The sequence below is a fragment of the Panthera onca genome, chromosome D1 (genome assembly GCF_046562875.1).
Source record: "Panthera onca isolate mPanOnc1 chromosome D1, mPanOnc1 haplotype 2, whole genome shotgun sequence".
In the NCBI taxonomy this organism is placed as follows: domain Eukaryota; kingdom Metazoa; phylum Chordata; class Mammalia; order Carnivora; family Felidae; genus Panthera; species Panthera onca.
Window position 1 is genome coordinate 6,674,791 of NC_138348.1, and position 25,828 is coordinate 6,700,618.

A 25,828-nucleotide genomic window follows, 5' to 3' on the forward strand; every position below is an offset into this window, starting at 1 on the left:
AACTTTTAAAAAGAAAAAAAATCAACACCTACTTACCATACACTTTCTTAGTAAACTAGAACGAGAAAGGAGCTACCTTAACCTGATAATGGATGTGTACCCCAAATTATATATAACCTAAGGACAAATACTACAAAAATATATTATATTTTCAATAACTCCACGCATTATTGGTGGCAGTTGGTGTTATTATTCTGAGAATGTTTTGTGTACAATGTGAAATACATCAAATGAGTAATTGGTCGATGTCATTGAGAACAGAGGTATTTATTTATTTACTCCTTTATTTATTTATTGTGATAAAATATACATCGTATAAAGTTTACCATTTTAACTATTTTAAGTGTACAGTTCCATGGCATTAAGTATACTTCTATTGTTTTGCAACCATCACCACCATCCATCTCCAGAATCTTTCCACCACCCCCAGTATAAATTCTGTACCCATTAAACACTGACTCCCCATTCCTTCCTTTCCCCAGCCACTGGTAACCATTATTCTATTTTCTGTCTCTATGAATTTGACAATTCTATATATAAGTAGAATCATACAACTTGGGGAGGGGGGAGGAGCAGAGAGAGAGGGAGAGAGAGAATCCCAAACAAGTTCTGTGCTGTCAGCACAGAGCCGGACACGGGGCTCAAACCTATAAACCATGAGATCATGATCTGAGCCAAAATCGAGACTCGGTTGTTTAACCAACTGAGCCACCCAGGTGAGCCCCCCGCCTCCACTATGCTTTCTTCTAAGAGCTTTATGGTTTGCCTCTTTGTCTTCAATCTATTTTAAGTTAATTTTTGTATATAGAGTAAGGTAAGGGTCCGACTTCATTTATTGAAGGTGAAATTCCAGTTTTCCCCTCACCATTTGGTAAAAAGACTGTCCTTTCCTCATTGAATAGTCTTAGCACTCTTACCAAAAATCATTCAACCACATATGTGAGTTTGTTTTTCTATTTGTTTGTTTTCTATCTATTCCATTTCATCAATCTATGTCTGTACCACATGGGCTTGATTAGTATTCTTTTGTAGTAAGTTTTGAAATCAAGAAGTCTTACTCTTCCAACTTTGTTCTTCTTTTTCAAGATTGTTTTGGCTATTCAGGGTCCCTTGAGACTGCATATGAACTTAAGGATGAATTGTTCTATTTCTGTAAAAAGAGAAATGAGATTGTTTTCTAACACTGGAGAAATATGTAAGATGATTGAGGGTAAGTTAAAACCCTGTAGTCCTAAATTTAAAAAGGAGATATCAATATGAACTCCTAATACATTTTATATTATATATATAGCCTAACTGTTCATTGAAAAGATCTACAATGACTAACCCAGTACAGTAAGGGATCAGTAAGGGATCAGTAAGTACCCCTAGCACTCAGGCTGTGGTCTCTAAATACCATTTCCCACTAGGAGGAATGAGGACTCTTCAGAAACCTTCCCAATTCCAGATCTTAGACACTAGAATTGCGGAACTGTGTCAAAAGGAGTGAAGAACAAAATTGAAAATTTTTCCACTGGCCAAAGATGGAACAATTTAAACTTCAATAAGGAAAACAATAGATCAAATATTAATAGATCAAAATGCATCAAATATGTTTAAATCCATGCATTAAGAGCTTTTTTAAGACTGGCTATCTTTAAAAACAATTTTTTTTTAAGTTTATTTATCTATTTTGAGAGAGAGCACAAGCTTGAGCAAGGGAGGAGTAGAGAGAGAGAGGAAAAGAGAATCCCAAGCAGCCTCCTCGCTGTCAGCACAGAGCCCTACACAGGGCCCAACCCCATGAACCCCTGAGATCATGAACTGGGCTGAAATCAAAAGTGGGAGGTTTAACCAACTGCGCCACCCAGGTGTCCCAATATATGTGAATTTTAAAAAGAGGATCATGCAAGGATCAATGATTGTGTATCATTAACCAAAGATTTTAAGTAATCACTTCTGTCGACCTGAATGCCTCCTTCTCAAAAGTGAGCTGACTCTTCAAATCGGGGCCCAAAACAGGAGAAACTGAAATGAGTGGGAGGGGTGGTTAACTGTTTTCACTTTTCTCTTCCTGTTTTTTCAGAGCCTGGGAAAGCAAGTCAGAATTTCCAATCTTTTCCAATTCCCACATGATTCCCTAATTTAGAACGAGTTCAGTCTTTCTCCATCTGGGGAAGAATCTACCGCCTGCCTTGGAGCATCTTCGTTTGGGGAAAAAGCCCGGGGGGGGGGGGGGTACTCCAGCCTCCTCCCTCACCCCACAAAGAGGCCTTGAGCTTGGCCTTGGGGACTATACCTCCGCGGAGAGGTCACAGGAGGGTTAATTAGTGGAATTGCTTTAGCAGATGGTTGGACCCTAGCAGTAGGCCCTGGGGAGATGGGCGGGGGAGGGGGGTGCAGGACTTTGCGGGTTTAGGTGGCCCCAGGGGTCTGGGACCTTCCAAGACACAGGCATCAGGCTATAAAGACGAAGCTCTTTATAAATCGGAAGATTTACCCTTGGGCGCCTCCAGCCCTACCATCGCCCCTGGGGGCGGGGGGCGGGGGGGGGCGCTGGGGGCCTGGGACCTGGGGCTGACAATGTGAATGAACCATAAGCGCATATGAACCTTAAACCTACTAGCCCTCGGTCCGCCCTCGCCGGCGGGAGCAGATGCGGCGCAGTGTCCTGGTCGCCCCTTGCGTTCTGCAGGCTCCGTGAAGCCCACGGTCCAAGCACTGCCAGGTGGAGAGGTCCGGAAGTTCCCCTTTGCCCCTGCTTTGTTAGATTGGGGTGAATGGCTAATTAAAAAGTGCTTCTGCCGCGACACCACCAAGAGGCACCTTTGGCGATTAGGAAACTTTGCGGAGGTCAGCCACCTGGCCTTTGCGGGCGAAGCAGGCCCGGGCCTTTCCCCGCGCAGGGCGGGCGGCCGCAGCCCAGCAGCCCTGGCTGGGCTCCAGACCCGGCCCGGGTGACATCACCCAACTCCTCCGATCAGCGGGAGGGGGCCCCGAAATCCCCTAAAAACATTGTGAGTAATCGCTGGGCCCGCCCTCCAGGCGGGGCCTGGACCCGGGAGGCAGCCCAGCAGCCCCGCCAGCCTCGAGAGTGGCGTCGGGACGAGCAGCCTCTTGGTTCCCGGAGCGGCGCGCTCTGGTTCCCAGACTCCAGCGGCGGCGGCGGAGGCGGCGGCGCGCGCGGCCTCTCAGACTTGAGCGCGGCGCGCGCCTGGCCCCGCGCGGGTGGCGGCGGCCGCGGCGGCGGCGACGGCGGCCGAGCGGTGCAGCGCGCAGGCGCGGCCGGATTCCCGGCAGTGACGCGGCGGCGGGCGCGCGCGGCGCATTTCCGCCTCTGGCGAATGGCTTGGCTGTAGCGCGCGCTGCGGGTCCAGCTGCGACCCCGGCCCCGCCCCCGGGACCCTGGCCATGGACGGTGAGGGCACCCTCTGACCCCGCGGGGTGGCCGCGTCGGGGTCTCCGGGACGGCGACGGGAGCCCCCCGCGCCGCCTTCCGCCCCTTCCTGCGCCGACGGGCGCTGCGCAGGGAGCGGCCGGCCGGATGGTGGCGCGGGGCGGGGCGGGCATGGAGGGGTCTGACTCAGTTTCCCCTTTAGGTGGCGGAGACTTGACTCAGTATCCTCTGGCGGGGGGGGGGGGAGGGGGGAGGGGTGGCTGTGAGCTCTGACTCAGTTTCACCCCGGGGCCGTGGGGGCAGTTCCGACTTGGTTTCCTTGTCAGGGGAGAGACTGTGTCTGACCCGGTTTCCTCTCAGGATGAGGTGTGGGAAGTGCCCTCCCTTAGTTTTCCCTATGGAAGTAGGAAAGGCCCCGACTCCATTTCCCTCCGTAAAGAGAGGACGCTATACCCAGGGTTCCCTCGCGAAGCAGGTGCTTCTGCCTTCTTTACCCCTTCTCCTTAGTTTCACCCGCAGGTCCCAGGGAACAGGCCTTGACAAAGTCTCCTTCGGAGGGAGGGAGCCTGGCTCCATCTCCTCTCCGTGGGGAAGCAGGCCCTCCCTGGTAAGGATGGGAAGTGGGCTTGTGCTGACCCTCGTCTCCCTCCCCTTTCAGACCTGTTTCCCCTCATCTTCCCGACTGGTAAGTGGACCAGCCTTTCCCAGTGACTGGGGAGGAGCTCCCCAGGGTTAGGGGCAAGGAGGGCAGCCGCCTGACCGGGGCTGGTCCGTGTCCCCGCCGCAGAGCCGGCCCAGGCCTCTGGCCCTTATGTGGAGATCATCGAGCAGCCCAAGCAGCGGGGCATGCGCTTCCGCTACAAGTGCGAGGGTCGCTCCGCGGGCAGTATCCCCGGCGAGAGGAGCACGGATACCACCAAGACCCACCCCACCATCAAGGTCAGCATGGCTGTTAGCGGTGGGGTGGGGGGCACAGAGAGGGTCTGCGGGAAGGAACTGTGGTAGGCTTGCTTCCGGGCCCCGGTGCAGTGTCTGGGAGTTGGGTCTGGAATTCCTGAGTTTCTAGATGTTCTCTGTACTTTGAACAGATCAATGGCTACACCGGGCCAGGGACAGTTCGCATCTCATTGGTCACCAAGGACCCCCCTCATCGGCCTCACCCCCATGAGCTGGTGGGAAAAGACTGCCGGGATGGCTTCTATGAGGCTGAGCTCTGCCCAGACCGCTGCATCCACAGGTGAGCTCCTGACCAGCAGGGCATGGGGGTGGGGGGGCAAGAGGCAAGGCAGTTGTGTAGCTGTTACTGTCTTACTCCATCTGGACAAGGGGCCAAATGCCTCACTCCTAGCTCTGCAAGCAGATTCCCTTGGTCTTGGAGTTACCTGTTGGCGCGTCTCCACTGTCAAGTAGATAAGGGCTCTGTGGGCTAGGGCTGGATCCCCAGTCACCTCAACACCTGAGATAACTTCACAGATGAAAATAAAACGGTGTTAGGTTGGAAGAATAATCTCCTGGTGGAGGGGAGGGAGGGAGGAGAGCCAGGAAGTCAGGAAAGGCCTCTCACTTAAGGCTTGAGTAGTGAGAAAGAGCAAAGAAGCATGGAAGGAACATTCCAAGCAGAGTGAACACATGCGAAGGCCTCAAAGTGGGGCTGAGTTTGGCGTGTTTGGAGAACAGACAAGAAGCCGCTATGGCTGAGGGCAGGGAGCCAGCAGGGACCGTGGCTAGGGCCGGGTCGCAGGGCACAGGTGCTTTTCAGCCAAAGTAAGGAGTGGGGTTTCTTTGCAGCACAGGAGGAAGCCTTTCGAGGGGGTAAAGCACAGAGGTGATCTCGTGCGTGGGGGGAGGGGGGCAGCCTGGGCAGAGACCGTGGGACTGATGCCTGGTGGGGGACTCAGCTTCCAGAACCTGGGGATCCAGTGTGTAAAGAAGCGGGACCTGGAGCAGGCCATCAGTCAACGTATCCAGACCAACAACAATCCCTTCCAAGGTGAGGGGGCGAAAGCCTGGGCCTGCTTGAAGCACCCCCACCCTCTGTCGCCCCTCTGAAGCCACCTTCCCTGCACCTCATTGGCCAACAGTCATAGCGCAGACGGAAGCTTGCTGCCCATTCAGTACACACTCCCATTTTACCATTGGGGAAACTGGGAGCCAGTGAGGGGACATGACATCCAGGGTCCCATGAGGGTCATACAGGTCAGTGATGGGTCTAGAACCTTGTCTCTCTCCTGCTTTAGGACTCCTACTGTTTGACACACCCTCAACTAACCCTCCTGGCCCAGAGCTCCCTGCCCCCCCCTCATTCCCTGCCATGCCTCCCAATCTCCTGACCATGTGCTTTTGTGGCAGTTCCCATAGAAGAACAGCGTGGGGACTACGACCTGAATGCGGTGCGGCTCTGCTTCCAGGTGACAGTGCGGGACCCGGCAGGCAGGCCCCTCCGCTTGCCACCCGTCCTCTCGCATCCCATCTTTGACAACCGTGAGTGGCCGGGGTAGCCGTGGAAGGGAGAGGGGGATGGGCCTGTGAGGAGGAAGGGGGTTGGCTGGGTATGGCCTGCGAGAGGAGCTCTCGCTTGGTTCAGGCATCTTGTGGATTTGTCACCTCTTCTGTGTCCAGCTCTGTGCTGGCTGGGGGGACAGGGCAAAGAAGACCCGGAGCTGCCTGTGAGGTGTCGCTTCTAGGCTGGCAGGGAGTCGATGCGAGACAGGCATTTCCACTACATGATGGGAGGATAGTGTGCCCGGAACGGTACTAACGACTCCGGGAAATGAACTCCCAGGAACAAGAAGATGTTACCAGAGTAGTAATTCAATGATGAAATCTCATAGGAAGTTCACAGATGATTTGGGCCAATGATGATCACTTGCAGCCTTTAATCAAGTAATCAGCAGGATGAATGGGACTAAAAGGGCTCTGGAGCCCCAAGGACAGAAAACCAGGATGAAGTGGAGGTCAGGAGGGAAGGGTCTGTTACCAAGCAAACTGGGTCTTGAAGGGTGCTTGGGTCTGATGGAAAAAGAGGGTATGTGACCAGATTGGTTCCCCCAGACTATAAGCTCCACGAGGGCAGAGATGATTAAGTTTTGTCGTGTTTTCCGTGCGTGGAACAGTGCTGGGCACATAGTAGATAAACAGTTGCTGAATACGTTGGGCTGAGGGGTCCTGGGAACGGGGCAGCCTTGGCTGCGGAGGTGTGGTCCGCAAGCTCTGAACGGCCTTGACTCTGGGATGGACAGGGATGTTGCATCCCCTGCAGGCCAGCCCCGGAGACCTGCGACGGTTCAGGGCTTCCCTCCTTATTCCCATGCCCTCAGGTGCCCCCAACACCGCCGAGCTCAAGATCTGCCGAGTGAACCGAAACTCTGGGAGCTGCCTCGGGGGGGATGAGATCTTCCTGCTGTGTGACAAGGTGCAGAAAGGTACACACCAGGAAGAGGGCTGGACTCTGGAACAGGAGGTGAGGGGCAATGCTGAGCGGAGATGGTGTCAGGAGACTGGCTTTAAACACTCCCCCTAATGCCTCGGGGGCAGCAGAGTGATGTATCTTGGGAAACAAGTCTCAGCGATTGTGGGGGGGCGGGCGGCGAGCCGTATGAGTCGAGCACGGTGACCCACATTGCTCCCCGTCTCCCGCAGAGGACATTGAAGTGTATTTCACGGGACCAGGCTGGGAGGCCCGAGGCTCCTTTTCTCAAGCTGACGTACACCGACAAGTGGCCATTGTGTTCCGGACACCTCCCTATGCCGACCCCAGCCTGCAGGCCCCCGTGCGTGTCTCCATGCAGCTGCGGCGGCCTTCAGATCGGGAGCTCAGCGAGCCCATGGAATTTCAGTACTTGCCAGACACAGGTACACAGCTGGGGAGGGAAGCAGCAGGACTGTTGTCTCCAGCCAGCAGACGTGAGGCTAGGGCTAGACGTCTGGGGCTGTAGTAGTGGGTCAAGAACTAGAGTCGGGGCAGGGATTTATACAGGAATCAGATTCTCTTTCTTGCCTCAGTTAGTAGTAAGGATCCCTGAGATTGACTGAGTCCTTATATGTTTGTTCCTATTCCAAGCGTTATCAGTGAATTACCTGATTTTGTTCCCTCGTGAGCTTTTTGAGGTAGAAGATGGCATCTGAGTTGCCTGAGGTCACGTAGATAGTGAGTGGCAGAGTTAGTATTTAAACTCAGGCCATCTGGCTCTAGGGTCCTATTGCCAGGCGATGTGTCTCGTCCCTCCCACGTAGCCATGATTTGGTCAAGGCTTTCGGGCATCTGACCACATTAGGAACAGCCAGAATGATCTTCGATCCAAAGCCCGTCGTCGAGCCTGAGAGTGTTTTCTGTCCCAGGAGCAGTCTAATAGCGTTTGGAAAGCAACCCCTGAAATAGCCATCGGTTCATTCCACAAATAGTTACTGACAACCACGTGGTGTCAGGGCCCGTGCCAGGTATTGTGAACACAAAGACGAATGAGATGTGTTCCCTGCTCTCCAGAAGCTCAGTCTCATGAGAAAGACAAACAAGCAGGACAGATTCTTAAGTGACAGAAAGACCTGTGAAACAGAGGGAGCTGCGTGCAAAGAGCTGGAGATGGCTGCATGGGGCAGGAGTGTTTTAAGGCGGAGAAGGCCCCGGAAGCACAGTCTCCGGGTAGGCGGACAGACACCTGGAGGCGCAAGGGCGTTGGAGGGTGCCCATCGCATTTGGGGGCAGCCTTGTGGGAGCTGTCGGCGGGCACTGAACAGGTGCTGGCAGGAGGGCCTCGAGTGTCAGACTCAAGGCATTCATCCAAGATCTCATCCCAAAGACAGTGGGGAGCCACCAAAGGTTTAAGAAGGAAGGGGCACGCGTGGATCTGGAAGCTCACTCTGGCAGGAATGTATAGAGGATCCGAGAGGGAGAGACTCCAGGCAGGGAGGCTCTTGTGGAAGATGCCGTAGTCCGGTCCAGGAGAAGACGTGGAGTGAACCTTGCAGAGCCAGTGGCAGAGGAAGACAGTCTCCTCCAGCGCTGTCTCCCTTGGGTGCCCTCCGCCCCCAGGCCCTCCTGTCCGACACACACTAAGCTCAGTCCCTCCTCGGGACCTGTGCTCCAGCTGTTGCCTCTGCTTGGAATGCTTGATCTCCACATGATGGGCCCACACTGGTGTTTCCACGGCCGCCTCTAAGCTCGACTCCCCAGCCTCACTTCCGGTTCTGTTACATCAGCCTGTGTCTCTTCCTCAGAGCTCCTGTCACTTGTATGTGGTTGTGTCCCTGTCCCCCTGTCATGAGGATGTCCACTTCGGGGGGAGCAGGAGCCTTTGTCTGCTTACAGCCACACCCCCGGTGGCTAGGATGGAGGCTGCGCGCGGTGGGTGTTGGTAAACGCGCGTCGTGTTAGTGGACGGTGGAGAGTGAGAGAAAGGAAGATGCTGAGGATGATTCCAAGGTTTCTGGTTGGGGTGACAGGGCAGACAGGTGGTGAGGGGCCACTGGAGAAGGAAGAACCCGGTTTTTGAGGTGAGATGATGAGGCTGGCTTTGGACTGATGGTGTTGAGTACTTTGGAGTCATCCATATGCTCCGATACTTAGCAAGGCAGTCCTGGAGGCTCCAGACTGAACTAGCAAACCATCAGAGGTAAGAATACAAGTCCTTGTTGGTCTTTGGCAAGCCTGTTATGCTGCCCCAGAGTGCAAAGATCATGGCCAGGCCCGGATCAAGGCTGGAGGTGAGCGAGGACGTGGGCAACGCAGGTAAGAGAAAAAGCTGGAGACGGCTTCACGAGGGCTCCTGTCCCCTCAGAGCACGACCCCTACTTGGAGGCACCCACGTGGCCTTTGAGGGGGGTGGTCAGATTCAGTGACCAAGGCCTTCTCAGAAAGCTGTGGGACTCTCAGAATTGCGTGTCAGTGTCATGAGGCCCTTCTCACTGGCAGGCAATGTTTGGAGAAGGGGTCTTACGGAAAGGTGGTCTCGTCATCTTCCTCCTGCGGGTCCTTTGAAGGCTCTGGGGATCCAGCTGAGAAGAGCAAGACCCACTTCTCCCCATTACTTTTCTAGATGATCGTCACCGGATTGAGGAGAAACGCAAAAGGACATACGAGACCTTCAAGAGCATCATGAAAAAGAGTCCTTTCAATGGTGAGAGGGGCAGTGCAGAGAATTAGAAGGTGGTGGATAGGGGAGGGGAGACCCTGGGGGCTAGGAACTGACCCAGCCTTGCCCCACAGGACCCACCGACCCCCGGCCTCCACCCCGGCGCATCGCTGTGCCTTCCCGAAGCTCAGCTGCCGTCCCCAAGCCAGGTAAGGATTTCCTGTTGCCCCACCGGAACTGTGGGCTCAACTCTATTCAGCCTGTGGCTCTGGGCCGGAGGGGGTCAGCTTTACCAGCGGGTGTCTGAAGCTTACTGTCTGTGGGGCTCACAGGGCTTAAGGTCTAGTTACCCACATCAGAGTCATTTGGGGGGGGGGGAAGGGGGGGTAGTGAAGATGCACATTCCCCGGCCCCATCACTGACCTGTGCAATCCAGAGGCTCTGGAAGCGTGGCCCAGGAACCAGCTCATGAATTAATGCACGTTGTGGTCTGAGAACCACTATGTCAGCTAAACCCCATACTGGATGCCGCAGGAGACCATTCAAAGATGCAGTCTTCGCCCTCAGCTCTCAGTTGAATTAGGGAAGCAAAAGCTCCTCCAGCAGAATGGGCGTGCTGGTATGTAGCTCACAAAAGAGCGACCAAGTGCCCTGCTTCAGGCTTTGACTCGCCGGGCGCTCACTGGGCTCATGGTCTGCGGCTTGGGTTTTACCAGCTGATCTCTGACAGCATCCCTTCCTCTAAAAGGCTGGGAGAGCTTTGCGGGCTGGAGGGCTCCACAGGAGGACGTGGGGATGGAACCGAACAGGTCAGACTGAGGAAGAAGGAGTGAGGGTGCTAGCCATGACCTCCTAGGGAGGGACCTCCTCCTAGGGACTGATCCTAAGCACTACTGACAGGGGCTGGGGCACAGGTGACAGGGTGGGTCTCTGCAGCCTTGTCTGACCCGACTCTGTCTCTCTCTTCCAGCTCCCCAGCCCTATCCCTTTACGCCATCCCTCAGCACCATCAACTTCGAGGAGTTCTCCCCCATGGTCTTCTCTTCCGGGCAGATCCCAAGCCAGACCCCTGCCTTGGCACCAGCCCCTGCCCCAATCCTGGCCCCGGCCCCTGCCTCTGTCCCGGCCCCCGCTCCTGTCCCCGCCCCTGCCCCGGCCCCAGCCCCGGCCCCTGCCCCAATTTTAGCGCCAGGCCTTGCTCAGGCTGTGGTCCCGCCTGCTCCCAAGACCACCCAGGCTGGGGAAGGGACGCTGACGGAGGCCCTGCTGCAGCTGCAGTTTGACGCTGATGAAGACCTGGGGGCCCTGCTTGGCAACAGCGCCGACCCGGCAGTGTTCACAGACCTGGCATCCGTCGACAACTCTGAGTTTCAGCAGCTGCTGAACCAGGGTGTATCTGTGGCCCCCCACCCAGCTGAGCCCATGCTGATGGAATACCCTGAGGCAATAACTCGCCTGGTGACGGGATCCCAGAGGCCCCCTGACCCAGCTCCCGCTCCCCTGGGGGCCTCGGGGCTTCCCAACGGCCTCCTCTCAGGGGATGAAGACTTCTCTTCCATTGCCGACATGGACTTCTCAGCCCTTCTGAGTCAGATCAGCTCCTAAGGGGGTGACACTTACCCTGCCTGGGGTACTGGGTTGCAGGGGATTGAAGCCCTCCCAAAGCAAGCACTTATGGATTCGGGGAGGGGGGTGTGCTCCAACTGCCCCCAACTTCTTTGGGTGATGTCTTCCGGGGGGTGCATTTTACTCTTTTACTGGCAGTGTCTATCTCTCTCTCTTTTTGGAGGTGCTTAAGCAGAAGCATTAACTTCTCTGGAAAGCGGGGAGCAGGGAGGACTCAAACTCTTCCCCTATCCTGATGTTCCGCTCCCTTCTCTTTACAGGGAATTCTGGGGGCCCCCATCCCTACCTTCCAGCTTCTAATACTCTCCTAGAGAGAGGGACAGGCTGGAGCTATGGCCTTTGAGGCCACAAAGCCTTATCACCAAGTGTCTTCACATGATGGATTCATTCACATCTTGTGCCAAAATAATGCCTGTTACCAGCCCCTCTGTGGTGCTGGCACGTTGTCCTTGAACTAACACCAGCATTTGAGGGCCTGGCCTTCTGGCCCTGCGGAGGTCTCTGCCAGCTCTCCTTGCTCAGCTGTGGCTGTAAGGGAACCGGTGGGACAACACTGGCCCTGTCCGGGATCCCGGGAGGTTCGGTCTGAGACCTCTCTGTTCCCCCTTTCCTCAAGTGCCTTAATAAGTAGGGCTAGTTGTTTGGAGAGTAGGGGGGAGGGCAGGCTGGCAGCTCTCCAATCAAGAGGCTCAGTTTTTACTGAAGAAATCAAAGCAGTTGGACTCTTGCTCTTTCTATTCTGAACTAATAAATTTGTTGCCAAGCTGGCCAGAGATTCCCCTTCTTTCAGCAAACAGCACGCTCTTTGCTGGTCATGTCAGGCTGGACATTAGCGATACAGAGTTGGATGAATAGTTACACTGTTATCTAGAAGCCTGCAGTCCGAGGATGTCCTTGGAATGAAATGCCCGTGGATGAAAGCAAGCAGCTGATAGGGGCGGTGTCCCAGCACAGTGAGAGCTCAGCAGGGCCCAGTGGCTGTGGGGATGGAGTAGTTTCAGGAAGAGCTTCACAGAGGCCATAGGGGCAATCAGCTTCAGGTCTTTGATCAGAGGAGGGTCAGTCTTGCAAAGGGTCTAGCCAGCGTTGGAAGGTGAGCCGGGTAAAAGAGACGATGTTGGAAAAGTTGGATGGGGCCAGGCTATAAAAAACATGAAGGACGCTGGACCGAGAGGTTTGGATTTCATCTCTTGGGTGGTTGAGGGAGAGTTCGCATCTGTTGGGGAAGGGAGGTGCCAGGTAAAGGTCTATGCTTTGACATCCTGTTCTGCGAGGACCAAAGAAATCTTAAACCCGCAGCCCCGAGAGCCTAAACAAAAGCCGGGCCACAGCCCAGAGGCCTGGAGCTGGACGTACTTCCGGCTTGACCCGACGCAGGCGCAGTAAGGCAGTGTTCGCGAAGGCTCTGCCCGCAAGACCCCGCCTTCTCAAGTGCGCACGCGCACAGGCGGCATTCCGCGAGGGGCGGCCCTGTAATGCGCTTCGGGGAAATCGCAGTCCTGAGTCGGATGGCATCTAAGTTCCGTGCTCGCACGGCTGCGGGAGGGTGAAGGTAGAGGTATGCGGGTTACCGGTGGCGCTTGCTGCAAAAACTAGCGTGTACCCTGGGAACGACAGTGGGCCCTGGCTGCAGACTCCGGTGGTGGACTGCCTGCCGGCGAGGAAGACGCCAGAGAGCGGCGAAGTGCCGGGCTATCGGAAAGCGTCTGGAGAGCCAAGCTTGCGTTCCAGCCTCTAGCCCAGCGGGCGGAGCCAGGGGTGGGGCCCGAAGCGGGGTGGGCCACTCAGGGACCAGGCCAAGCTGCGCGTCCGCGTAAGGGGCGGAACCCGAGTGTGGTCGCCAGGTCAGGACCCCTGCGAACCCGCGACCCCATCGCCCAGAGAGGCCGGGCTCGGTGGAACCCCGGCCCCAGAGGCGGGGCCCGGGCGAGCCCGAGGAGGGAGGTGAGAAGGCTCCTGACCCGAGGAAGCGGACGGCGTAGCTGCGTACGGTGGCCCCAGCCTGAGGCCCGAGGGGAACGAACCGAGTGAGCCCTGGTGCCCCTACCCGGGCCACGCCTCTCCCTTGGCCTTCCCAGTGTCTTGCAGTCACCTGCCAGGGGTCGAGGGAGCTCCAGTCTTGGGGGCTCGGTGACTACAGAGAGGGGAGGTGGGGCCTTCCCTGGAGGGCAGGGCCTGGAAAAGGACTTTCCATCGGAGCATAATCAGCCTCTCTCCTGGACCCCTAAACTCCTCCCCCACGCCTGCAGGCCCACCTCTGTCCCTCTGCCCCTGGTCTCACTCCCTCAGGTTTGGTTCCAGGGCAAGGGCCTGGCTGGGCCTGGCTCCCAGATAAAGCAGAGTAAGTGTGGGGCGTGGCCATCTGCTTCCCAACAGAACAAATAAATGTTTGTGGGAGAGAAACCAAGGGGTGGCCTAGCCTCAGAGAACCCCTCAGCGAGTGCCGATCTGGGCCTGAGCCAATGTCCCCAAGGCCTGTCCTTCTAACTGGTCCTGGGAACTTGGCAGGAGCCTCTGGGGTCAAAACCGATTTGCCCCCTACTCACCCCCCCCCCGACACCCCCCCCCCCCGCCCCGTCGTGTCATGAACACCCGCACAGACGCAAATAGTAGTGGCTTCTTTACTCCCCAAAGTCCCCTCTTCTCCACAGAATATTTACAAACAGGGACGGGGGGTAGGGGCAACTTCACCACCAAATAATGGACTGGGGAGTGGGGGCAGTGCTAAGACGCGCCTCTGTGCGCAGGGAGAGTTCCTGAGGAGGGCCCCGGGCCCGTTGTGACCCAGGTACCCGGAAGGACCTGAGCAGTTCCAGGCGGGTCCACAGCCAGGCTGAGGCTGGCCCAGACGGCTCAGTCCAGGTCGGCAGGAGGTGAGCCCAGCTGCTTGGAGGCCAGGAGCAGGCGCGTGGCTGCGCTCTCCGATTCGGCCTGCAGCCTCCGGTTGTTGTGGCGCAGGCTCCGCACCTCCTCCTCCAGGGCCGCCTTGTCTGCCTTCTCCTGGGACCGGTGGGAGGCAGGTGTCAGAGCAGCGGCTCCTTTCCCAGGGTGGCCCTGTAATTCCCCGCCGACCCCCGATCCGCCCCGCGGTCACCTTCTGCAGATCTTCCTGCAGCTTCCTGAGCATGGACTCCAGGCGAGAGACCTTCTCCGACAGGTTCCCAGGTTCTGGCCTGAGGACGTGGGGGACAGGTTCGTGGGACCAGGGTAGGTGTCAGCACCTCCGGCTGCCTCCCAGCCCGCTTAAATGAGACGGGCCCAACCCCTGTGTTCGCAGACTTCTGTGGGTGTGAGCGCGGAGCCCCGCTCGGGACAACGCTTAACTCTAGCGGACGGGCACGTATGGAGGCCACACAGGTACAGCGAAGGGGCTAGATCCGCAGGGGGAGGCTTACTCAGCATCAGACTTCGGAGTTCCCTTGGCATCCCCGCTCTCTGGGATGGGCTGTCCTGTGGGGACAGAGGGACCATCTGGGCAGGAGGATAAAGGGAGAAAGATCCCCGCCCCATCCTGGCTCCTACCCCCGGCGCCCTGGTGGCCTCACCCTCCCGGGACAGTGACTCCAGGATGGTGTTGCAGGTGGAGGCGATCTCTGAGATGGACTGCCACTCGTCTTCCAGGGTCTCGCTGCCCGCCTCTGACATGACTGTGGGCACAGGGAGGTGGGCTCAGCCCAGGGAGAGCCCAAGTCAGCCCCTCTTCTGCCCGCCCCCACCCATGACCCACACCTTGGTCCAGACTCACTTTTGCTGATGGAGTTCCTCAGAGACAAGGTTCGTGGCAGGAAGGAGGCCCTCAGCTCTGGGGCTGGGTCGCCCCTGTCCTCACAACCACTGGGGCTGCCTGGCCCATCCTGAGGGGTGTTAATGGGTACGGATGCAGGGACGTCCACCCTCCCTACTGTGCCCACCACCGCCCTTTGGGCTCGAGTCTTGTTTTTGCTCACCCGGGTGGGTGGGGTCTCCCGGCCAGCACCGGGTGCTGACGGCTTGGCCGTGGCGGCCAGGAGGAGGTCCGGGGTGGTGTTAGGAAGGACCGGGGCCTCGTCTGACAGGGAGCTGGGGAGAGCAGAGACAGTTCGGCGAGAGAAGCTGCACCCCAGGGCCCCTGCTCTCACAGACTGCGGCCGTCCAACTTCACTGGGCTGGACGAGAGGGAGGGCCGAGAGGGAGCACCTGCGGGGTGACGGTGACGGCGAGTCCTGGCTGTGCAGGAACTCGGTCCTCTCTTCAGCCAGATCCCCAGGCCCCGTGGAACTGCCACCCTCCAGCAGGCACGCTTGTAGCAACTGCTGCGTGGTGGGCTGCAGGGTCGCCGCCCCGGGGGCCTCATCCTGCACGGGCTCTGGGGCCCCCCGCCGGCTGGGCTCCTGCAGAGACAGCGTGTACAGCTCCGAAAAGCTCCTGGCGGGAGAACGGGGCGGCGTCAGGCAGGAACACCCTGTCCCCGGTGTCCCGCATCTCCAGCCCCACTCCCGGCTGTGCCCGAGGCTCACTTCCAGGAGGAGAGCTCTCCAGACACCCTAACGACAACGAAAACTGTTTGCCTGACTACTGGCCATTTTTTCCAGACCCAGCGCTGCCCCTGTGTATCCTGGGCAAATCACTCTGAACACCCGTTTCTCCGTCTGCGAAATGGGTAAACTGTACCAATTCACAGCCCGCTGTGAGGATTTAAGTAATGACACAAGTAAATCACCCGGGGTAGAGATCTAAAACCTCCTGCCTGGGAGCCAAATCCAGCCTGCGCCTTTTTTTTTTTTTTTTTTTTTTTTTTTCCTGTTTTAGCAGATGTGCCTGTTTTCCTACTCCTGTGAGCCAAGAATGGTTTTTACATTTTTAAATAGTTGGCAGAAATCAAAAGAACATTTCATGACACATGAAAATCAATAAAATTCAAATTTCAGTGTCCACAAATAAAGGTTTAGTGGAACAAAGAAAACGAATTCATTCATGTGTCCTCTATGGATGCTTTTGTGCTACAGCACAGTTGAGTAGCTGTAGCCGAGGCCAGGTGGCCCAGAAAACCTAAATATTTACTGTCTGGCCCTTTGGGGGAAAAGTTTGCATATCCTGGCTTAAGCCGGTAAGTGGCCGGTTGCATGTATGCGTCTGTGGATGATACTTTTAAAAAGATGGGGCTGCTGTTGGATCTTGGCTTCACTCTGCACCTGCGACTCAGAGAGATTAAGAAACGTGGGATTCTCTGGAGGAGAGCCCTCCCCACGGGTATTCTTGGGAGAATGCTAATGGCGACACGGGAGGCACAGGCTCCGCGGTGGCCAGCTGCCAGGTCCTCCCACCTCCCCGCATCCAGGCCCTGACCTGCGGGGCCGGCCGCTCTCGTCGGGGGGCAGGACGGTGACGCAGACCTTGGGCGCCGAGCGCAGCAGCTGGGCAGCGGCCTCCGGGCCCAGCCTGGGCAGCGGCTGGCCGCACACGCGCAGCAGGCGCGCCCCTGGCCTCAGCCCCGTTGTCTCCGCGAACGTGAAGCGCTCCACGTGCGTGATGAATCCCTCGGCGTCCACCTCGAAGCCCAGGCGGCCTTGGCCTTCGCGGGGCAGCGCCAGCTCGAGGGTCTCACAGCCTCGGCTCACCAGCTGGGGCGGGGCGGGGCGTGAGCAGGGCGGGCACTGCGCCAGCTCCAGTCCAGGTCCCAGGCCGCCCAGACCGCCTACCCCACACCCCCGCACCCCCACACCCCGGCAGATGAGGGCCTGAGGCTCAGAGACCGGAAGTCACCTGCCCGACGACCTCCCCGCTCCCCCCCCCCCCCCGGCCCCCGTTCCAGCTCTGCCAAGCGCCAGGGCAGGGTTTGCCCACAAACCCCAATTTCCCCTTTCGCGGGAGAGGCGGCGAGAGCGAGGGGTTCCACAGCCCGCTCCGCCCCGAGGTGGGGAGGGACCCGGCGGCGAGTTGCCTTACTCCCGGGCCTCACCTGCAGACGCGCCACCACCTCGCCTACGGCATGGCCGGGGGGCCCGTCGAACCGCAGCGTGATCGCCTCCCCGCGGCCGTGGTACAGGTCGAGCCGCTGCTCGGAGAAGGTCCAGGCCAGCACGTCGCGACAGGCGCAGTTGAAGACCACGCGGCCGTCGCGCGGCGCCACCAGCACCAGCGTCTCAGCGGAGATGCCCAGCAGGCAGGGCACCTCGGCGTCGTCGGGACCACGGGCCTCGGCCCCCGCGGCGCCCCGCGCTCCGGGCGCCGCGCGCACGGCCCACACCAGCGCCCCCGCCGCCTGCAGCTCGGAGCCCGGGCCCCGAGGGGGCGCCTTTCGCCTCCCGCCCAGGGAGGGCAGGCCAAAGCGCGAGGCCGAGTCCAGCGACGTAGTGGTCACCTCGTTGGTGGCCAAGTCCTGCAGGTACTGCTGACGCGTGCGCGTGGCCATGGCGTGGAACTGGCGTGCGTGGCCTGCTGCCTGCTCGCCATTGAGCGCCTTGGCCAGCAGGAAGGCGCGGAAGTCGGCGTTGGCCGGGAAGGGGCCTCCGCCCTGGGGCAGAGACGGCCCAAAGGCAGGGGTGTCCTGGGTGCGGCTCACGGCCACCCTGAGGGGAGGGAGGCGGTAGTTAGGGGCCACCGGGAGGGCCCGTGGCGGTGGCAGAACTGGGACCACCCAGGCACCCACCTGTAGGAGGTGTGTGGCGTGCAGGGTGCATGAGCCCGCACCACCAGGAAGACGTGCTGGAAGTGCGAGCGGATGGTGGCAGGGCAGAAGGGCTTGCTGCCGGGTTCCTGGAACACGATGGTCACGATGTCGTTGCCAATGTGGCGCTTCCGAAGGAGCTGGGAGTTAGATGGCAGGAGATGTAACCCGGACCTGTCTGCCCAAGTCCCTCCTAATTCTGGCAGGGCGGAGGCTGGGCATCAGGGGCTCCCCCACCTGCCCCTGGGGAAGGTCTGGGGTGATTGTCTTTGGGGAGGGTTGTTTAGGCCTCGAGAGATCTCAGGTCAAGGTGCGAATGCCACCGCCCACGTGACCCCCCTCCATGGTTCCCCAGAAGCCCGTGGCCATCCCCCAGCCCCGTCATAGCTCTTCACACCTGCTGCTGGTTATTGGGGGTGTAAGGCAGCATCGTGGACACGTGGAACATGATCTCGTGGTCCTGGTACGTGGTATACAGGGAGTGTGTGCCTGTGGAATCCGCTGTGGCCAGGGGTTCGGGGACACGGGGGGAGAGCAAGAGGGATCGGCTCGAACTTGGCATCCCTGCTTGCGGTCTCGAGCTCCTGTGCCCCCCAGCCAGCAGGCGGACCACCCCTCATGCCACCAGGTCACGAAGTCGTGGCTTCACCCGTGGCCGCTCCCTGCCCCTTCCCCCACAGGCTCCAGCCTCCAGCCTAGGCTCGGCGTGGGCGTGCGGAGATAGAACGAGGACCTCAGTGAGGAGCGGCCTGCTCTGAGGGGGGGGCGGAGGTGGATGTCCCAGGAGAGGACAGATTTGGCCCAGGCACCCGCATGTGTGGAGCAGCTGAGAGGGGAAGGAGGCCAGAGGTGCTCCGCAAGCGGCCCTGGGGCCCTTCTAACCCGGGAGGCAGGGGCATTCCCGAGGAAGCAGGGCTGGGGGAATATGTGTGTTTGACGGAGGGAGCGGTGCCTGCCAGCCCGCGTGGCTCCGGCTCAGGCAGTAGGGCATCAGGGCCTTGGGGGACCATCCTAGTCCTTCCTTCCAGCCCGTGGCTTGCCTGGCCAGTGTGGCCCCTGACCCACGTCCTCAACCTGCCCAAAGAACTCTTCGACCCGGGCCTCAGACCCAGGACACTACAGGGGGAGCGGTGACAAGCCAGGGGGCTCTCACCAAGGCCGTCTGCCCCTCAGCACCGGTCCGCCCCCACTCCCAGCCCCCGGGCCTCACTTTTGGTGTCCAGCTGGGCCCTGTAGCTCTCAAAGCCTTTGAGCCGCACCACGTCGCCCAGCAGGGTGAGGAACTGCGTGAAGGCCGGTCCTGCCTCCTGGTTGTTGTACATCTCCTCCTCCGAGCCCTGGCCGGCGCGGCAGTACAGGATGCCCACCTTGCGCTGGAAGCTCAGCTGCGGGGCAGCACAGGCAGAGGGCCCAGGCCTCAGTCTCTCGGGCCCTGCGCCCACCGGGTCTTGGGCAATGGGCTGGGGGCTGGGCTGTCTCTGCGAGCGGCCCTGAGCACCTCCCTCGCTAAGCCACCTCTGTGTTTCTGCCTGTAAGTGGGCTTGGTCTGTCCTGCCCCCTCCCCCCACCCCACCCAGTGCTCAGGAGGGTAGAGGAAGTCACAGGTGGGAAGGGACCAGGAGGGGGGTGGTTCTCATGTGACCACAGAAGAGGTGATTCGTGGAAAGGACCCGGCCCACGGTGCGCTCGCTCCATCTCTGTGAACGTTCACATTGTCATCCTCCTTATCTCAAGGCTAGCCTGTCCTCCCCTCCCTCGAATCCCAGGCATCCCCAGCCCAGCCTCTGGAGGCCTTGAGCCCTGCACCCCCTCCGCTCACGCTGCTCCCGGCTCCTTTCCATCCGGGGTTAACCGTGCACAGCTCAAGGTGCTCTGGTCCTCGGGCTCCAGCCTCCTTTCTTCACAAGAAGCTTGTCTACACTCAGTCCCCACTTCAATTTCATCACTCCTGACTCCCGTAGCCCCGCTTCCTCCCCAGCTCCAAATCCCTGCGGCTCCTTCAGCCCATGGGCAGCCCATGGGCGTGCCTTACCCTGGCACGCTGTCTCCATGGTGGGCGCCTGGGACAACTGGAACTTCACTTTACCTGAAACCCTAATGACCCCACTGTCTCCGGCCTGGGCCTCTTCTCCGCCCACGGTCTCTGCCCTCGGTGACGGTCGCAACCGTCTCCACGGGAAGAGACTCCAGTCTCTGCCTCCAGCTCAGACCTTTCTTCTGAGCTCCAGACCCGTTTCTCCGGCTGCCCAAGTGTCCTTCCCCCCACTTGGCACCTCACGCCCCTCACTGTGCCGCTCCCATCCCACCCACCTACCCCTGGACTGTCATCTCCTCTTCACCTCTGCCATCATCACCATCAGGTCTGGCTTGGATGACTACAACAGCCTCTGGCCTGGCCCCTCCAGTCTGGCCTCCACACTGCCACCTGAAGGCTGCTCTACCTTTCATACCTTCCATGGCTCCCCAGTGCCCCCAGGACCAAATGCAAGCCTTCCCAAATACAAGCCTTCCCCATCCCCCTTCCCCCCAAGTGCTACTCCTGCCACACAGAACTGCCTATAGGACCCCAGTGTGACCTGCCCTCAGTCACTAAGCCTTCACACAAGTTGTTTCTTCTGTCTAGAAGACACCTGTTCTTCCTGAGCCAAGCCCTTACATTTCCACCATGATACTAAACCCCAAGCCAAGGAAGGGCTGTCAAGACTACCCTTGGCGCCCCATGGAGCCTTCAATATTCCTCTTTCACTGCTCCACGATTAACTGTGGGTCTCTCTCTCTCTCCCCACTGGCTGTGAGCTACTCCAGGACAGCACCTGGTCTGGACATGTCCCCACGTGTCCAGTTCGGGGCCCAGCATCAAGTTGTGAGAAAATGTTTGTTGAATGGCTGACAGACCGAATGACACAGAGGAGGAGAATCGGAGCCAGTGGGCAGCTTTCAGCACAGGGCCGGGAAGGACTTCCACTGGCTTGATCTGACCCACAGTGGAACAGGCAGCCCCAGGAAGGAGTGAGCACCCCACACTGAGAGGAGACTAAGCAGCACCTTGCAGGGCAAACTGACAGGGAAGGAGAGGGACTTGCAGGAAGGGGAGCAAGTGTTTCTCAACTGAAATGTACATGGCAATTAACTTGCGATCTTCTGAAAGTACAGGCTCTGATGCGGTGGGACAGGCAGGGCCCAAAAGTCTGCGTTTCTAACAAGCTCCCAGATGGTGTGGATGCTGCTGGTCTACGGGTTATACTTTGAGAGGCAAGGCTCTGGATGACCTGTGCTGCCCCCTCTGAAAAGCCAGCTCTCTTGGGGTCACCGTCCAGCCCAGGATCAGGGTCAGGGCTAGGCGGCTGGGAGCTGAGCAGACTGGGTTCAGACCAGGTCTAGCTGTAGGGGCTGCACGGGGACACCGGCCACTCACCACTTGCTCGTCCAGTGTGAGCAGCGTGCGGGGCACCTTCGGTGAGGCTGAGCCCAAGCGCAGGCAGGTTGGGCTCAGCCGCGGCGCCACGTGCTCCAGAAGCTTCCTCGGGGACAGACCCCGCGGGGGCCCCGGCGGCAGCGCATCCTCCGAGATGGTGCCGCGGAGGGTCCGGAGCTGAGGAGGGGACATAGGGGCGCTCAGGATCCATACAGGCTTTCGAGGAGGCAAAGCGCGCTCGGGTCCCATGACCTCGGCCCACCTGTGTGGTCCGCACGATGACGCGGTAGCTGTGCAGAGTGCCTCCTCCGCTGCCTTCCTTCTCCTCCCGCCGCAGGCTCACTGCCACCGGGCCCAGCACCTCGTCCAGTCCGAAGAAGTTCTGGTGTTCTGGAGGGGGGTGCGGGGGAAGGCCGGTCGGTGGATGACCGGCCCCACACCCCCCCGGGGGTCCCACCCCGCTCGACCACGCCCATCACTAAATCCACCCCCCCCCCCACGCCCCATCCCCTCACCTAGCGGGGACCCTAGACTAAGGCCCACTCCCTCCGCAGCCCCGCCCCCGTTCTACCAGGCCAAATCCCTATCCGTGTTTGGCCCTCTGCCACGCCCCCTGGGCGGCTCGGCACACCTCACACCTGCCCCAGACCCAGGGGGCCAATGCCCGCTGGCTTCCAGGCCTAGATCCTGCCGGGGCCCCGCCAGCCACATCCTCCCGTCTTCTGCTGCAGGACGTCTGGGGCCCTCCCTTCTGGGAACTGACGAGAACGAGGTTCCCAGGTGCAGAGGTTTTCACACCTCACTCTTCACCTCACAGAAGTGTTGATAGAAATTCTCTCCCCAGCTCGGAGGGGTAGGAGGGGTAGGATGAATCGATGCAGGCAGAAGGCCTCAGGGAGGTGGTTAAAGCTAGGCCCTGCAGGGCAGTCTTGGCCCCAGAGGCAGACCCTGACCCTTCACGCAGCTGGCCGGAAACTTGACAGGGAAATGACAACTCCTGAGCCCTACCGTGTGCTGGTCAGGTGACAGGGCCTGCTGCCCAGCCCTCCCCTTACCTTTGCCGTAGAAGTACTTGCGGTAGTAGCCAGCTCCCAGGTCTGCGTGCTCCAGGCTGTAGGCCGAAGTTCGGTTCTGCGGCTCCTCCAGGATGGACACGGCCGCGTTGGGCAGTGCAGGGGGCACGGGTGGGGACGCCGGCCCACCCAGGCCCAGCTCGCCCTCACCCCCGAGCTCACTCACGAAGCCAGGCGCTTCGAGCAGCAGGTCCGAGCTGGCGGACGGGTCCTCAGCGGAGGCCGGAGTCCCAGAGCCAGCCTCTGCGTGGCCGCCCGTCCCCCGCGGCCTCGGAACCCAGTCAAAGAGCAGACTCTGCACGTCATAGTGGGCGAACCAGTGGGGCTCAGGCACCGGCGGGAAGGCGGGCTCCGGCTCCTCGGCCGGGAGCCCCAGCAGTGCCAGGGGGTCAGTGAAGAGCCGGGTAGGGGTCGCGGCAGGGCGGCTGGCCTCCTCGTGGCTGTGGGCCCGGGCGCGAGGGCTGGCCGGTGTGGGGGGCCGGGCCTCGCCGGCATCGCTGCCGCTGCGCAGGAGCGGGCCCCGGGCTGGTCTTGGCTCGAAGGTGTGCGGTGTCAGCGGGGGCCGGGCCGGCTGGCGCAGCTTCCGAGCGAAGAGGTCATCGGTGGGCGCAGGGGCCGGGCCCCGCCGAGGGCTCCCCACGCCACCGGCCCACATGGGCGTGATGTGGGCCTGGCTCTCCGGGGGCCGGGTCGCATTGGCAGGCGCGGGTGGTTGGTGCCCGGGCGGCAGGCCAGTTCCTGCCCTGAGGGAGGAGGGGGCTGTTCAGTGGGGCCTGGGGAGAAAACAGGAACCCGGGCCCCCAGCCTGGCCCTCCACCACGCGGGTTGGCTTCCGGCCCCCCTCCGCGACCATCAAAGCCTCTTCCGCTTTCCTGGCCACTTCCTCGTCTGCCCTAGGCTGAGGTTTCCAGCCCCCTCCTCCAGCTAAGTGAGGGGCAGGGCCAGGGGCCGGGCTGTCTGGGCCTTGGCCCTGAGGGTCTTGGAGTCCGGGCAGCCCTGGGGCGGTCAGTTCCTACGGCACACACCGTGGCTCTGGCCTGGGCCCAGAATGAGGGTCCCCACCAAGTCCTGGCCCAGCTAGACAGACGATTCGTCTTCACTGGGACGGGAAACCCATGGGGCCACTGATGTCTGGGTCTTACCCACTTGACAAAGGGAGGACGTCCTGTCCCCAGAGACTTTCCTCCCTGCCCCTCCCACTTCCTTCAGGGTCCCGCAGAAGCCGAGCACCCAGAAGCTGGGTCTCAATGCCCGGGCCCTCATGGCCTCAATACCTCAAGGACACAGAGGTTCCCGGGGGGCACTGGGAGGGCAACAGAAACGACAAGAGTACTTCCTTCAGTACAGGAAGTGGCCCCAACTCTGAGCCCAGCCCCCTGCCCAGCACCATATCCTGAGGAAGGTGCTGGGGTCACACCAGCTCAGTCATGGGACCCATCCCCCTGGCCCGAAGGACAGGCCCAGGCTCACTCTCTGCAGCCTACTGTGGCCATGCCTGGGGGCAGGGGAAGGAGTCACACTGACGGAACCCCTTTGCTGGAACTGGGACCCACGGGACAGCTGCCTACCTGGCCTCACTGATGCTGACAGGGAGGTCTGAACCCCGTGTGACAGATGGTCAAACAGATCCAGAGAAAGGGATGCTCTTGCCTGAAGTAATTCCATGTTACAGCAAGGATTTGAACCCGGCTCTGTCAATCTCCAGGGCCTAGACAGCGCAGTACCTGCCCACTCCCGTCCCTGTGTGTGTAGGTGTGGGGTGAGCGGGGGGTGTTGGGCTGAGGCTCGAGGTCTCACGGGATGTAAGACTGAGATACCCAAGGTCCCAGGGACCTGCTAAATGCGGAAACGTGTCGAGGCCAGGGGCAGGTGCCAAGGGTAGTGTGAGAAGGTGAGGGAAGCCACCCCAGGTGAACTCAGGTTGGTGCGGGCAAGCAGGACAGGGATGTGGGACCCTCCACTAGGAACACAGGCGACTGCCGGTAGGGCTTTGGGCATCCTCCGGTGACACTGTGTGTGGCCGGGGTGGGGGCCAGGGCTCCGTCCACCCCTGAGCTTAAGCTCTAAGACAAAGCAAGGGTAGGCCACCACGCTCGGGGTGCCTCCTCCCTTAGTTTCTCCTAGGACAACCTCTGACCTCACCCCTGAGCCTCTGTTCCCTCATCCCTAAAATGGGGTTAACCTTCTGCCCTTTCCCAACACCACTGGGAGCCTGAAAGGAGGTTGAAGAGTGTGAAGCTGACCATGTGTGGTGATGATGCAGGCCCTGGTCTTGGGCCTGGGTTGTGAAGTGTGTGTTGGAGTGGGAGGGGACACGAGAGAGGGGAGCCGTGTAAGCCCCTGCTCCGCGTGGGCTGAGCTCTGTGTACGTGTCTGTGCACAGCCCGTGGGGTGCCTCTCGCTCTGGCCCAGTGCTGGGCTCTAGCCTTGCCTTGGGGGGTGTTCTTGGGCTCTGCCCCCCACCCGGCAGCTTCACACAGGGTCCATTGAGGCCGGGACATTCCTCGCAGCCTGTGTCACTTGGGGGGAGGGGGCCGGCCCCGCCCCCACAGATCCGGAAGGCCTGGCTGCCCCAGGAGGAGGCCCTGGACGCCTCCCAGCACATCTGGAGGTCACGACCCCATTTCTGCTGCCAAGGGGGCGACAGATGTTTCCTCCCAGGCCGGGCCCGAGACTGGGGGACAGTGCGCAAAGGCTGAGGAGGAGGCCGCCCCGAGACAAGGGGAGCCCCAGAACAGGGGGAGCCCCTCACACAGCCGGCAGCAGGGGCAGTCGCCAGCGCCGCCCAGAGGAGTCGGGGGCCGCCGCATCCAGTCGCCGGCACACTGGACGGGCCGGGCCATCACGCAGAGCAGAGTGGGGGCCGCCGGCCGGAGGCAGGGGACTGGACGTACTGATTCGGGACTGGAGCTGGAGCCCGGACGGAGGTTGGGAGGGTGCAGGCGGCGAACGCGCCGAGGACCCCCCTTCCACACACACACCACCCAGGCCCACGCCAAGCCACCTTTTCCCCTGTCTGGCCCGACCTCGCTGCTTCCACTCCCCCGCTCCCGCCGGTACCTCTAGGGCTCCCGCCTGGTGGCCGCCTCCCGCGCTGAGGTTCCGCTGCCTCTCCCGTTAGCGCTAGGGCGCTGGCTCCGCCTGGGGGCGGGGCCGTGCCGGGGGGCGGGGCCGCCGCGGAGCGGGCGGGGCCGGCCTGGGAGCAGCCTGGGCCGGCGGGAAGCACCGCGGGCGGGGACTGGCCAGGCGTCGGCAAGGCGGGCGCGCAGTCCGAGCGCTGTGGGGCCTCCAGCCTCCGCCGAGAAACGCTGAAGTGTACCTGCCGTCCAGACCAAGTCCGAGGGCTACAGCAGGATTCCTGGAGCGTTTAGCAACCCCCTCCCTTCCCACCCATCCACCCCACGCAGCAGGTGCTCAGAAACTGAGTATTTATGAGCACTTACTAAGCACTGAACCCTACTCTCCACGCGCTCTCATTTATTCTTAAAACATTTTGGACAGGTGTCCTCTCTTCTTTATAGCTGGATAAACTGAGGTTCAGAGATGGGCTTCGGCTAAAGTCAAGGCCGATAATTATAGGCACTAGCCTCATGAACTGGAAGTGTTTGAAAATACAGGGATGAG

General features: G+C 59.9%; 2 protein-coding genes and 1 long non-coding RNA gene across 7 annotated transcripts; 1 reads left to right on the forward strand and 2 right to left on the reverse strand.

Moving 5' to 3' along the window:
* Positions 1–246: 246 nt before the first annotated feature.
* LOC132662011 (uncharacterized) lies at positions 247–2,887 on the reverse strand. Of its 2 annotated transcripts, none has more exons than XR_009602478.3 (2): positions 2,603–2,887; positions 247–1,150 (listed from the first exon to the last, which is right to left on the reverse strand). It is a non-coding gene; the product is annotated as an uncharacterized LOC132662011 (long non-coding RNA). The 2 variants fall into 2 exon arrangements; XR_009602477.3 differs by having other exon boundaries at positions 2,592–2,887.
* A 385-nt stretch (positions 2,888–3,272) lies between these two features.
* On the forward strand, positions 3,273–11,838 carry RELA (RELA proto-oncogene, NF-kB subunit). The gene is made up of 11 exons (XM_060607251.3): positions 3,273–3,397; positions 4,035–4,061; positions 4,164–4,315; positions 4,465–4,613; positions 5,275–5,366; positions 5,726–5,857; positions 6,694–6,798; positions 7,016–7,228; positions 9,409–9,489; positions 9,579–9,653; positions 10,415–11,838. Exons 1-11 carry the CDS (start codon positions 3,391–3,393, stop codon positions 11,047–11,049), a joined length of 1,668 nt encoding a protein of 555 aa, XP_060463234.1. The 5' UTR covers positions 3,273–3,390; the 3' UTR covers positions 11,050–11,838.
* A 1,839-nt stretch (positions 11,839–13,677) lies between these two features.
* Positions 13,678–25,393, reverse strand: SIPA1 (signal-induced proliferation-associated 1). Of its 4 annotated transcripts, none has more exons than XM_060607247.3 (16): positions 25,265–25,393; positions 22,187–22,947; positions 21,394–21,521; positions 21,132–21,308; positions 18,927–19,101; positions 18,114–18,217; positions 17,699–17,856; positions 17,009–17,618; positions 16,396–16,670; positions 15,247–15,474; positions 15,018–15,129; positions 14,816–14,924; positions 14,616–14,717; positions 14,466–14,520; positions 14,165–14,243; positions 13,678–14,070 (listed from the first exon to the last, which is right to left on the reverse strand). In XM_060607247.3, the coding sequence occupies exons 2-16, from the start codon at positions 22,857–22,859 to the stop codon at positions 13,924–13,926; spliced, it is 3,132 nt and encodes a 1,043-aa protein (XP_060463230.1). In that variant the 5' UTR covers positions 22,860–22,947; positions 25,265–25,393; the 3' UTR covers positions 13,678–13,923. The 4 variants fall into 4 exon arrangements, with proteins under 4 accessions (XP_060463230.1, XP_060463229.1, XP_060463228.1 ...); XM_060607246.3 differs by having other exon boundaries at positions 14,466–14,541; XM_060607245.3 differs by having other exon boundaries at positions 14,816–15,129.
* Between the last annotated feature and the right edge of the window lie 435 nt (positions 25,394–25,828).